Genomic DNA, 13,144 nt, shown 5'->3' with positions numbered 1-13,144 from the left:
AGCATGCCAGATCTAGTTCCCCGACCAGGAATCAAACCCATGACCCTTCCGTTGGGAGTGGGGAGTTTTTACCCACTGGGCCACCAGGGAAGTCCCTTGATACATTCAAAAGAAATATGTAACATATTAGTTATGAAACATAGTAATAAATAAGCTATTATGAATCCATTACCCAGTTTAAAACATATAGCATTACCATTTCAGTGCATCTACCTGTGTGTTCTTTCCTTTAAATCATCTTCCTGCCTCCTTCCCAGAAGTGATCATTATCCTGAATTTTCTATATCACTCCTTTGCTTTTTGTTTTTTTTTGGCTGCGCACCCGGGCCACAGCAGTGAAAGTGCCAAGTCTCAACCACTGGACTGCCAGGGAATTCCCTCCTTTGCATTTTCAAAAATAGATTTATCACATAGGTATGCATCCCTAAATAGTGTATTGTTATTGTAAATAGTGTTTTATTTTGAGATTTATAAAAATAATATAATAATGTATGCAATCTTCTGTAATTTGCTTCTTTCACTCACTAATATGTTTCTAAGAGTCACCCATATTATTGGGTGCAACTCTAGTGCGTTCACTCATTCTTTTCACTGCTTTATAATATTCGATTGTGACTATGCCATCATTTTTGTGATAATTCTCCAGGCTGTGGTCATTTGAGTTGTTTGGTTTTTGCTTGTATGTACAATGCCACAATAGCATTCTTTTATATTTCTCCTGGTATATATACGGGAGTGGAATTGTTGGTTTGTGGAGAATATGTATATTCAACTTTAAGAGGTAATGCTAGATGGTTTTCTACAGGGGATTTTTATCAATTTGTACTTCGATACCACTGATCGGCAGTGTATAAGAACTTTGGATGAGTTGCATCCTTGCCAATACTTTGTATTATCAGACTTCTTAATGTCTACCAATCTAGTTGATAAAAAATTAACATCTGTATTTCAATGATTACTAGTGAACTTGAGCACCTTTCATATATTTTTGTACCTTTCATGTTTCTTTTTTTTTAATGCCAGTTCATGTCTTTTGCTAATTTTCCTATTATTTGTCCTTTACTTATTCAGTTGGAGGAGTTATTTTTCTAACTTTGGATACTAATCCTTTTTTAGAAACATGTTTCTCCGAGTTTGTGACTTGTATTTTTACTTACTTTATCATGTCTGTGGTGATCAGGAGTTCTTAACTCTGAAGTTAAACTTATCCATCTTTTAAAATATATGTTGTACCATTTGTGTCTGGTTTAAGAGATCTTTTCCTATTCTGAGGTCATAAAAACATTCTGTATTTTCTTCTAAACGTTTTAAAGTTTGCTCTTGACCATAGATGTGTTTTTTTAAATGGATATCCTATTTTCCAGTATCACTTATTAAATAGTCCATTCTTTTTCTGCAGTCAAAAAAATGCCCATTCTGTTATAACTCAAGTTTCCCTAAATGTGCAATTTGTTTCTGGGCTTTCTAATCTGCTCAAATAGTCTATTATCTACACATGTACATATACCCCATGTCAAAAATACTATAGCTCTGTAATAAACCTTAATAACTGATATGGGAAATCCCCCCACCCTATTCTTTTTCTTTAGAATGTCTTTTTAATTCTTGGGCCTGTGAGCTCCCATATACAATTAAGAAAATCAGTTTGTCAGTTTTCTCTAAAAACCCTGATGGGATTTTGGTGGAGTTACACTGCCTCTAAAGGTTAGTTTGGGGAGAGTTGGAATTAAAGCTCTACCATGTTGAATCCATGAATATGGCATATCTCTCTATTTACTTAGGTATTTTTAATGACTTTCAGTAAAGTTTGATAATTTCTTCCAAACAGGTCCTGCTCAACTTTTCTTAGATTTATTTTTAAATACCTTATATATTCTTATGCTATTGTAAATAATGAGTTGTTTTTGTTTTGGTTTTTTTTGACCGCGCCACATGGCTTGCAAGATATTAGTTCCCCAACCAGGGATTGAACCTGGGCCACGGCAGTGAAAGTGCTGAGTCCTAACCACTGGACCGCCAGGGAATTCCCAGCGGTGTCTTTTTTAAATTACATTTGCTTATTGTTTTGTTTTGTTTTGTTTTTCGGGGATCGATTTTATTTGGGCTTCTCACAGTGGTTAGAGCCACTCCGTCTTCAGAACAATCACAGCACAGGAAATGCATCACCGAGACTGCCCAGAAAAGTCTGACCAACTGAATCTTATTGCTTAAAATACACATATTCACAATAACTGACAAAAGGTGATGTGCCTCACAGGGGAATGTGTTAGCATTTGCAAATCTTCCGACTGTAGCACCAAACCTTCGACCAACCCCTTTCTTCTCGTTCACCTGGAACACAAGACTCCCTCACATCTCCCCGGCCCCCTCCCGAGTCCTTCAGCTCCCTACTTCCGTCTTTCGTCATGCAGGGCAGCCTCATGTAGCAGGGGCCAGACTGTGATGCTGGACTCGAGCCCAGCTCCACCCGTTGCGTTTTCTTCTTCTCGTGCCTTTTGGGTTGGATGCTGCAGTGAACCCAGCAGTAAACACGTGGACCAGTTCCCCACTCTGACTGGAGAAGGAATCCTGAGAGGGCCAGAATCCATCCCTTCGACCAGTTAACTCAAGCAGGGTTCATTTTGGTAAAACTTGATCTCCTTTGAGACACTTCAGTGAGTTGTTTGAGACAAAAACCAAAACCAAAAACCAAAAGGTGGCAGGAAAGGCATCTGAGGGCTGTGGCACATTTCTGCCCACTTTCGCCACACATCAGCCACGCGCTGGACCTCAGCAGAGGGAGGTAAGCCCTACGGCACTGTGGTGGCCGCCAAACCCTCCTGACAATTCTGGGCAAGGCTGACGTCTGGGCCACAGCCAGTCCAAGCTGGACACTGAAGATCCAGTCCAGCTTCTGTCTGAGGTTCCACCCTGGCCTTCTGTCCCGAGCGGTTGTGGACACCCCCGGGGGCTGCGGCCGAGGGCCAGGAGCAGCTGAGGGAGGCAAACAGGCTCAGAGCACGTTTCCGTTTACAGGGAGCAGAACACAGGCCTCTGAGTGTCCACGGAGCAATGTGCAAATTGCAGTGATGGGTAGAGTAAAACCTCTACTTGGAGCACAGGAGCTCTGGCAAACGTGGGGACTGCCGCCGACAGCGCTGCTGACTACACCCAAGCGCACAGACATTTGCTCAGCAAACAGTAAATGCGTAAAAGAAATTACCTTGAGAGGGCTGCGCCTGCTCCAAACGCGTGGGTAACGTGAGCAGAGTGGCTGCCGTTCAAAGTGTTATCACAGGAAAATAGGGCTGCGGGCTCACACACAACAGACACACACAGGTTATCCAAAATGTCGCTGTATACAGACTGCACTTTGTTCAACGTGGATTTTGGTTTTGTAGACTCCAAACTCAGACACTCGTTCACCTCACAGCCTTGGATTTGTCTATTTTGTGTGTGTGTGTGTGTGTGTGTGTGTATACACATACATACACACATACACATATATACGTGTGTATTCATATATATACATATATATACCTTCCTTTCTTACCATAACATCAATGCCTAGTCTGAATGTCATCGTTCAAGAGTGGGGGAAGAACCAAACTCTTCATATGAACAGGGCTGGACAGGGAATGTTAGTTTCAGCAGTTTGCTTTCTCCATTCAGATTACTCCTATCAAAACTCAACTGGTTTTTGAAGCCAAACTACAATAATAAGGATCCTGTGGTCCTTCAGGATGGCTGCCTTCACCCTCCTACCTGGGCCACTTAGACACTTTACATAGGCTACAAAATTAGTTACCCCACTCAAGGCGGGGCGGAGCAGGGAAAGGACACGAAAACCACAGATAACCAAGGCATTTTTTCCAAATGGTCAGTTTGAAAAAACAAACAAATAAACAACACAACTTACTCAGAATCAAGAGAAAATACTGTGTGAGAGTCAGGCTGTGGGACCGCCCTTTCTCAGGTCCCACAGCCTCCTCATTTGTTCATAGAGAACAGTGAGACGTGAAGGCCGGCAGACGTGTGCTTGGGATGGGGGAGGGTACTGATCACCTGTGGGCACAGATGAAAAGAGGAGAGATGCGGTAAGCTGCACCTCTATCCACTGCCACAGTGCAGGGCCTTCTGCTCACCCGCAGAAGTTCCGGAGATAGCCCCCAGCCAAGCCTGCACACAAAACATCTCCTTCTGGCTCGACTGTAGCCAGGACTCTTTGAAGGCCAAGTTGGGAAAAAGCCACAAATTTTCCTTTTCCAAAACAGAATTCTTGCCTGCCCACTGGTCAAGTTCTTATTTTCAGCTCACTTCTGACTTCTGTTGTTGTTTTTTTAAAAAAGAAAAAAAAACAAAGAGAAGGCAGGTGTAATCTTCCACACTTGAACCAGTCCACGGCCAGCCAGGACCTGCTGGGAAGGGGCCCCTCCAGGATGCATCGTGCCACCTCGATCTCATCACCTGGAATTTGAGAGCAAAAGCCCTTTACCAACCCACCACGAAACCGCCGGTTAGCTCTCATCCTTCCGCAGGAGGGGCCCAACTCCGGCTCCAGAGACACTGGCAGCGAGGAGCGACAATCCCCGGACCACTGGGGCTTCACCCAGGGCTGAGACCTGCCACCTCTCTCAGACTGAGACGCGGCGAGGTTCTTGTAATCTCACACCAGAACATGAATCCACTCCATCACCAAGAGTCACCTCAGGGCACAGTCTCATCCCCTCCTTGGGGGCTTCTGAAACGCACATCTCTCTGACCCAAGCAGGTAGTGACACGTGACTTGAAAAGAGGTAAAGGGGGACAGGGTGGGGTATGAGGAATGAGTCACAGGACAACTTCTCGGCCCTCCGTGACACTGTATCTTTGGGGGGCGAGGCACCCACACCCCAAACTGTACCTGGAGATGCAGGAAAACGCAGGAGCAGAGGGGAAAAAAAAAAAAAAGGAACACAGTCGCTTAATTTTCCTCTCATGGTTCTCCCCTACCCTGGTTGCGTCGCCAAGTTCTCGGGCGCAGGCAGGGCCTGCTCTAGCTCGGGGAGCTGCTGCTCCGGGAGTTTGGGGAGTCCTGCTCGTTGATGGTGTTCAGCAGCAGGCAGGCAGGCAGGCAGCCGCGGCAGGTGAGGGTGCCCGGGCTCCCGGGCCTGCTCCTCGGAGGGCTGGCAGAGCCCTTCCTCCTCGTCGCCAGGGGGCCGCACGTGGCAGCTGTCGCAGAAGTCCAGGGGCCCGTCCAGAGCATCGTCGCTGAGCGCGCTGAACTCCTTGAGGTCGTCATCATGGTGGCCCCGGTTACACACACACACCTCGACGCCCGAGTCACCTGTGAAGCGGCGACGTCTGCCGGGCGTCTTGCCTTTGCTGTCAGGGAGGGCGCCGCCCTGCTCGGAGCTGTACTCTTTCAGCAGCTCCTCCTTACGTTCGGAATCCTTGTCCAGGAAGGCCCCAGGGTCCACCTCCCCCAGGCCGGCCACAGAGCCGCTGGGCTCCATCCTGGGGGCTTTGGTGGCTGCTGCTGGGTCTGCTGGCACGTTGGAGGGCTCAGGGTCAGCGATGCTCGGGGATCGCGTGCTGCTTCTGCTGGGCCCGGACGAGGGGCTGCTCTGAGCCCCCGGTGGGGTCGGCGCCCGGGGGCTGCCGCCTGTAAGGCCACACTGTGCAGGCAGCTGCTGCTGGAGCTGGAAGGCACTGTATGGTGGGGCAGGAGTCGGAGGTCGGTTCACCACTTCCTCATAAGGAGGTAGTAAAGAGTTTGGCAAAAACCTGAAATGAAATGGCAGCGCTGAGTAATCGTGGGCTTCCCGGTAGGCGATCGGGTGGATTTGATGTTGCCGCTGCTGGGCCTGACGGCGGTGCTTGGCTCGGCGGTGGCGGCACACGCAGCAGCAGCTCAGCAGGATGACGATGGTCCGCACGAGCCAGAACCACCAGAGTTCATAGCAGTAGCTGCAGCACTGAGACCGTCCACAGCAGTGTCCTGTGTCACAGATGCAGCTTTGATTGTTGGGACCCACGCAGGTTTCCTTATCCTGGTAAAGTGCTTGTCATCTGGCCAGTGGAGGCTAAAGGAGACTAGGGTTGAGGGCTCCCAAGTTTCTCATTTCGCAATCAAGGAATCTTGAGGGTGGGCATGGTCAGCCAGACACGGGATGGGGACACCCAGCCTAGGCCCTGGAGAGCCTGTAATCCCACAATCCCCAGTTCCACTTCTAGGAATCTAGCAAACTGGTCATTGCTCCACCTGGTCCTCATGGTACCTCAAATGTCAGTCCAGCAACCACAGCACCCACAGAGTAGCCAGCTTGTGCCCAGCACCCACAGATGAGGGGCATCCTGGACCTGGAAGAGAGGGCTGTCCTCCAGACACAGCTCTGGTAAAGTCCAGAGCCCTCAGCTTCCCTCGTGGCGACCTGAGAACATCTAACGGTTTCTGCAGGCTGAGCGTGTGTAAGAACAAACTAACATTCGTGAGGCAGAAAATGAGAGGAGAGCCAAGATCTGCGGGGGTTCAGCCCTGGCTGACAGGGGGCTGGGCAGCGCCTGGGGGAGCAGGAGCGCCACGCCACCCAGGAGCCTTCTCTTCTCCATCCCCTCCCCCTCCTCCACCACGCTCCGCCACCTCCCTCCTCCTCCTCCCTCTTCTTCCTTCTGCTTATTGTTTGTTACTGGCATTTAGAAATGCAATTGACTTATGTATCTCATCCAGACACCTTGCTAAATTGCCTATTTCTCATATTTTCTATAGACTATTCTGAAGGAAATGACATCTGTGAATAATGAACATTTTTGTTTTTTCCTTTAAAATCTTTGTTTTTTCTTTTTTTTCTTTCTTTATCTTATTTTACTGCACTGGCTAGAACCTCCAGAATGATGTTGAATAAAGTGAAGCTAGTGAACATCTTTGTCTTGTTCCCAATTTTAAAAGGAAAATCTTTCAACTTTTGACCATTAAGTAGGATGTTTGCTATACATTTTTTGTTGTTGGTACCTTTATTGGGTTAAAGGTGTTCCCTTCTACCCCTATTTTGCTAAGAACATTAATATGGGTGTTTTATATTAGTATTGAAATGTATCAAATGCTTTTTCTGCAACAACTGAGGTATTCATATGGTTTACATATATATATATGCTACACTTCTACTTCTGGGATAAACTCAGCTTGGTATCTATATCCATCAAGGCTTACTTGCAGAGAACAGAAACCATTCTAGCTATTCTAAGCAGAAAGGGATTTAATACATGGAATTAGGATGTTTTTAGTTTCAAATTACCAAAAAAAACCCCCAAAGCCAACTCAAATGTGATTAAACAACATGTGGAAAAGTATGAGTTTGCTCAGTGTTGAATGCATGGTTCTATAAATCAAGCTTGTTAATTGTATTAATGAAATATTCTGTATCTTCACTGATTTCTGTCTAGTTGACCTATCAATGATTGAGAAGAATGTGTTTATTATGCACTACAATTTTTATCAATTTCTCCCTATAGTCCTATTGTTTTCTTATTTCTCTTGAGACTATTTTATTAGGTGCATACAATTTAGAACTGTTACATCTTCCTACTGAATTTTGCCCTTCATCATAATGTTATTCCTCTGTATCCCTAATAATGCTTCTGGTCTTAAGGTCTATTTTGTCTGACATTAATATAGCACCTCAGTTTTCTTTTGGTATTTACTTAGCATACATTTTACTTTCAATGTTTTTATGCCTTTAAATTTTAAGTGAGTCTCTTATAAACAGTATATAGTTGGATTGGGGCCAAGACCGAAAAATAGATGTTTGTCATTTTTTGTCTGCTCAACATCCAAAACCTCGTCTTACTTGAGGGAAATCTTCCTTTATGTGAGTCTGTGAGAGGCAGAACATCATTTTCACTACAGTGCCTAGAGATACCAAATATTCCCTCTTCTACCCTGTGGTGGCTAAGTCCTGGGGCATGACTCAGCCTTGACCAGTCGGATGCTCCAGCCAGGGTCTGGAATATTGAATGACACAAAGATGACACAATTTATAATTCAGGCATGACAGAGGCAGCAGTATCCAATGACAGTAGCAGCAGTGCTCAGCAACAGCAGTGTCCAATTGTGGTAGTGTCCAGTGCCGACAGTGCCCTAACCAGACTTTTCCTGTGCTGACCTTGGCTGTGGTTCCCAATGCCTGGCCTCTCTTGGCTTCTGCTTGTTTTATAGGACCAGTTCTCCTTCTGCTTGATTCTGGAAGCCACCTGATCTCTTTATAATAAATACCCTTTTTTGCTTAAGTAAAGGAAACCCTGTTTCTATCGCTTGCAAACAAGAATCCTGACAGATATAAAAGTGTTCTTTCTTCCTCTGGAATTGATGAAGAGGAGATAATATGAAAGGGGAATATGTGAGGTCTGGATTTTCTGGAGCCATTCTTGTTACAACAGGGAAGCCAGCCTGGGTATAAAATCAACATAGAAGAAAGGTAGATATATAAAGGCAGAACCCTGATAACGCCTTGAATCTCTGGATCCAGCCATACCTAAAGTTATCCTTACTCTGGACTTCAGTCTTATAAGTCAATAAATTTCATGTATTATTTAATCTCACTTAAGTGGACTTCTCTGTCTCTTGCAACCAAAAACATCCTACCTGATACCTTTCCATTCTGCCTTTGAAAAGGAATCCCTCGTTTGATTCTACAATAGGCTTTTAGCTGCTATTCTTTCTTTCCTAGATGAACTCCTCATAAACGATTTAAAATCTTGGTGTCTTCATTTCCTCACTGCCCTTTCCTGCTTAATCCACTAAAGTCTGGATTCCTTCTTTACCACTCTGCTAACACTATCCTTTTACATCAGCAACAGTCTTCTCCTTTCTTCAGTGCCACATTCTCAAAGTCATTCATTCATTCAATGAGCATCTTTACAAAGTGTAGTGCTACTGTCATTCATTGAACAGATACTTACTGAACATCTAATGTATGCCAGACTTTTAGATAAATAAACAAATTATAGGGCTTCCCTGGTGGCACAGTGGTTGAGAATCCGCCTGCCGATGCAGGGGACACGGGTTCGTGCCCCGGTCCGGGAAGGTCCCACATGCCACGGAGCGTCTGGGTCCGTGAGCCATGGCTGCTGAGCCTGCGCGTCTGGAGCCTGTGCTCCGCAACGGGAGAGGCCACAACAGTGAGAGTCCCGCGTTCCGCAAAAAAAAAAAAAAACAAAAAAAACAAATTATATAGGGTCTTTAGTCTCATGTAGGATTACTATTTTATCAGAGAAGACAGAAACTAACTATAATAAACTATAGTGAATGTTACTAGAATATCTCCCTAGGAAATTAACATTTAAGCTAAGGCCTAAAAGTTGAATATAGAAGGATGGGAGTAATGCAAAGATAATGTTAATAGAAAAGGGATGGAGGCAAAGGAGGATCATGCAAAACTCATGGAACTGTGAGAAGCCCAGCATTGCTGGGTAAAAAAGTACAAAGAAGGGAGTGGCAGGAAACAAGATGAGACCAAATCGTGAACAGCCTTGAAACCCCATCAAGAAGTTTGAAGACAATGGGAAGCTGCTGAAGGATTTTAATCAGCAGACTGATTGATTTACATTTGTTAAAGATTGCTTTGTGGTTTGGAGGAGAATAAGAGTGTTTTCAGGAGATCAGAGAGTATTTGCAGGTGTCTGGCATTTGATGGCCTAGAGCACATAAGGGATAAAGAAAAGGGAATTGATCTGAGACATATTTGGGAAGTAGGCCCGAAAGGATATTAACAGAGGTAGAGAGTGATAAGCCACTGAAATGTGGAACGCAAAAATACACATGACTCTGCACTGTAGAAAGGATAAGGCACATAAAGAATGTAATACATACATAAATGAGATACATATCTTAAAGACGGTACAAATATCTACCAATCTTGCCCCATTTTCCAGCTACCAGACTAGTTTTTCTCTCATCTTCAGTTTAGGGACACTTCCTTACAATTCTCTGCCAAGGTACAACTCTGCCCATTATGAACGCAATTCTTGATATTGTTTCACAGAGCAATTTATCTCCTCACCATCCCAATTAATCTTTTATAAAACAATATTTTAGTTTTCTCTATGTGTCACCAAAAGACCCATTAAACCATTTTTCACAACAAATCTATTGGCATTTTTTCTCTCTAGGCTTGGATGATGTTCAGGACTCTTTCACTCATGATGTGCTTTTCGTGAGCTCCCCAGAAATTCCCTCACTAGGGTTATCTAACTGCAGATCCCTCCAGGTCAATATTTCTCCTCTGACTGGTCGTTACAATGCTGAATCCGAGTTCACCTCCAGCCATTTTCTATTAAAGTAACTGTCATCTTAGCAAGAAGCTCTGTTGGGCTAGATCCTCTTTTATGTGACCCCCAGGCTGGTCCCTATCTGTGGTCCATATCTGGTCCTCAAGAAAAAAAAAAAAACCCCCTTGATCAATTCAATCTCAACACTGCCTTCTTCTCTACTGCCACAGGCTGCTTCAGCCAACCTCTTTTCTTTCTTTCTATTTTCAAATTTTGTTTTACTATGGTAAGAACACTTAACATGAGATATACCTTCTTACCAAATTTTTAAGTGTATGATACATTATCATTAACTACACGTGCAATGTCATACAGCAGATCTCTAGAGCTTATCCATCTTGCTTCACTGAAACTTTATGCCTGTTGATTAGCGTAATTCCCCATGACTAATGATGTTGAGCATTTTTTCATGTACTTATCGGCCATTTGTATATCTTCCTTAGAGAAATATCTATTTACATCCTTTGCCCAATTTTTAATTGGGTTGTGTTATTATTTAGTTGTAAGAATACTTTAGATATTCTAGATACAAATCCCTTATCAGATATAAGATTTGCTAACATTTTCTTCCATTGTGTGGGTTTTTTCACTTTCTTGATAGTGTCTTTTGAAGCTCAAAAGTTTTAAATTTTGAAGAAGTCCAATTTATCTATTTTTTTCTTTTGTTGCCTGTGATTTTGATGTCATATCTAAAAATCCTTTGCCAAATCCAAAGTTATGAAAATTTACCCCTTTGTTTTCTTCTGAGTTTTATAGTTTTAGTTCTTACATTTGGGTCTTTGATCTATTTTGAGTTAATATTTATATATGGTGTGAAGAAAGGGTCCAACTTCATTCTTTTGCATATGGCTATTCAGTTGTCCAAGCACCATTTGTTTTCTTTCCTCATTGAATGGTATTGGCACCCTTCTCAAAAATCAGTTGACAATACATATATGAGTTTATTTCTGTACTCTCAATTCTATTCCATTGATCTATATGTCTATCCTTATGCCAATATGACACTATCTCAATAACTGTAGCTTTATGGTGAGTTTTGAAATTGAGAAGAGGGAGTCCTCTGACTTTGTTCTTTTCAGTATTGTTTTGGTGGATTAAGCTGTCTTTTGTTTTTTGGGGTTTTTTTGCTGCACCACACAGCATGTAGGATCTTAGTTCCCTGACCAGGGATCGAACCTGCACCATGTGCATTGGAAGCTCAGGTTCTTAACCACTGGACCACCAGGGAAGTCCGATTAAGTTTTTTTAATAACTGAAACTGATCACTTCTGCGACATACCTGATTTTTAATTAAGACATGGGAATGACAGCACATAGTGATTAGAAAACATAAAACAATTTTATGTTCATACCTACTAAGTTAAGACCCTACAAGAAATTACTTAGAGTAAGTACTCAGAATTTGAATAAATATTAGAGAACGATTTGGACTTAACACAGAACTGGGGTGTTCAAGACAATTTTACCTGGATTTAACAGAGCAAGGAAGCCCCGGTTGATTTCTGAGATACACATAATTGCTCATGTTTTGCCTTGGAGTATTTCTTCCGCTTTTGCATATGTGTATTTCTTGAAGGTCACCTATACTAATGTTATCAGTTTCACAAGTGCCTCAAATAAATCTTGCTAATTTTTTTTTGAAAACCCTCTGGTTTCAGCATAGCATTATTAAGAAAATACATATATACATATACAAACCAGTAAACTTGTTTTATCCTATTTTGTCTAGGAATATGACAAATCTGAAGACATTCCTGAGGAAGTAGCTACAGCTGGACAAGGGTAAAGAGGTGTGTGTTCTCATGGATGATTCAAGCCTGTCCAGCAGTGTTGATGTAGACAAAGGCTTTGCCATTGCCTTTGTTGTTCTTCTTTTTTTGTTCCTAATGGTGATGATTTTTCGGTGTGCCAGGTTGGTGAAGAATCCCTATGAGGCCAGCTCCACAGCCACAGAATCATCTTTGAGCTGAACTATGAAAAAGCTTGGTAGACCTTCCTTCACAGGAGATATGAAATCTTTTATACAGACATTTATGAAACAGACTTTTTATTATTTCACCTCCCTATTTCTCAGCCTTCTCACTCTTGCATTCCACAATAGGCACATGAGGTTAAGTTGAGAATAATAACAAGGATGAAACACAAGCCAGTCTGTGTTGTTCCTATTCAGGGAAATAGTTACCAAAGTGGGACAGAGACAGGTTGAACTTATTGATTAAAATAAGGCCATGATGGGCTTCCCTGGTGGTGCAGTGGTTGAGAGTACGCCTGCCGATGCAGGGGACATGGGTTCATGCCCCAGTCCGGGAAGATCCCACATGCCGCGGAGCAGCTGGGCCCATGAGCCATGGCCGCTGAGCCTGTGCGTCCGGAGCCTGTGCTCTGCAACGGGAGAGGCCACAACAGTGAGAGGCCTGCGTACAGAAAAAAATAAATAAATAAAATAAAAAATAAGGCCATGGGTTTCAATCCTCCAGTATCTAATATTCTTAAGATAAGAAAGTTGGCCATAATTTTATGAGGTAATGTAATATAATATCATGATGCTTGGTAAGGTGCATCTAAAACTAGAAGCCCTCCTAGAGGTGGCCCTAGGAAGTACCTTTAGTTATGCAAATATAAGGCCAGCAGGTACCTTATAAGATAAGAGCCTTACAGGACCTTTTTAGTGTGTGAGGTTTTATAAAAGGTGATGATCCGGGGCTTCCCTGGTGGCACAGTGGTTGAGAATCTGCCTGCCAGTTCAGGGGATGCGGGTTCAAGCCCTGGTCCGGGAAGATCCCACATGCCGGGGAGCAACTAAGCCATGCGCCACAACTACTGAGCCTGCACTCTAGAGCCCGCAAGCCACAACTACTGA

General features: G+C 43.6%; 1 protein-coding gene across 1 annotated transcript; it reads right to left on the bottom strand.

The window, feature by feature from the left end:
* Positions 1 to 5,014: 5,014 nt before the first annotated feature.
* On the bottom strand, positions 5,015 to 6,570 carry LOC114897743 (WW domain binding protein 1-like). Its single transcript, XM_029226754.1, is given in 3 exon segments — positions 5,015 to 5,095; positions 5,097 to 6,011; positions 6,475 to 6,570. Coding segments are annotated over 3 exon segments (1,092 nt in total).
* Positions 6,571 to 13,144: the final 6,574 nt, after the last annotated feature.

This window comes from Monodon monoceros, unplaced genomic scaffold, assembly GCF_005190385.1.
Source record: "Monodon monoceros isolate NGI ecotype Baffin Bay Population unplaced genomic scaffold, NGI_Narwhal_1 Super_Scaffold_18, whole genome shotgun sequence".
NCBI classification, from domain to species: domain Eukaryota; kingdom Metazoa; phylum Chordata; class Mammalia; order Artiodactyla; family Monodontidae; genus Monodon; species Monodon monoceros.
This window is presented reverse-complemented; position numbering and strand designations above follow the sequence as displayed.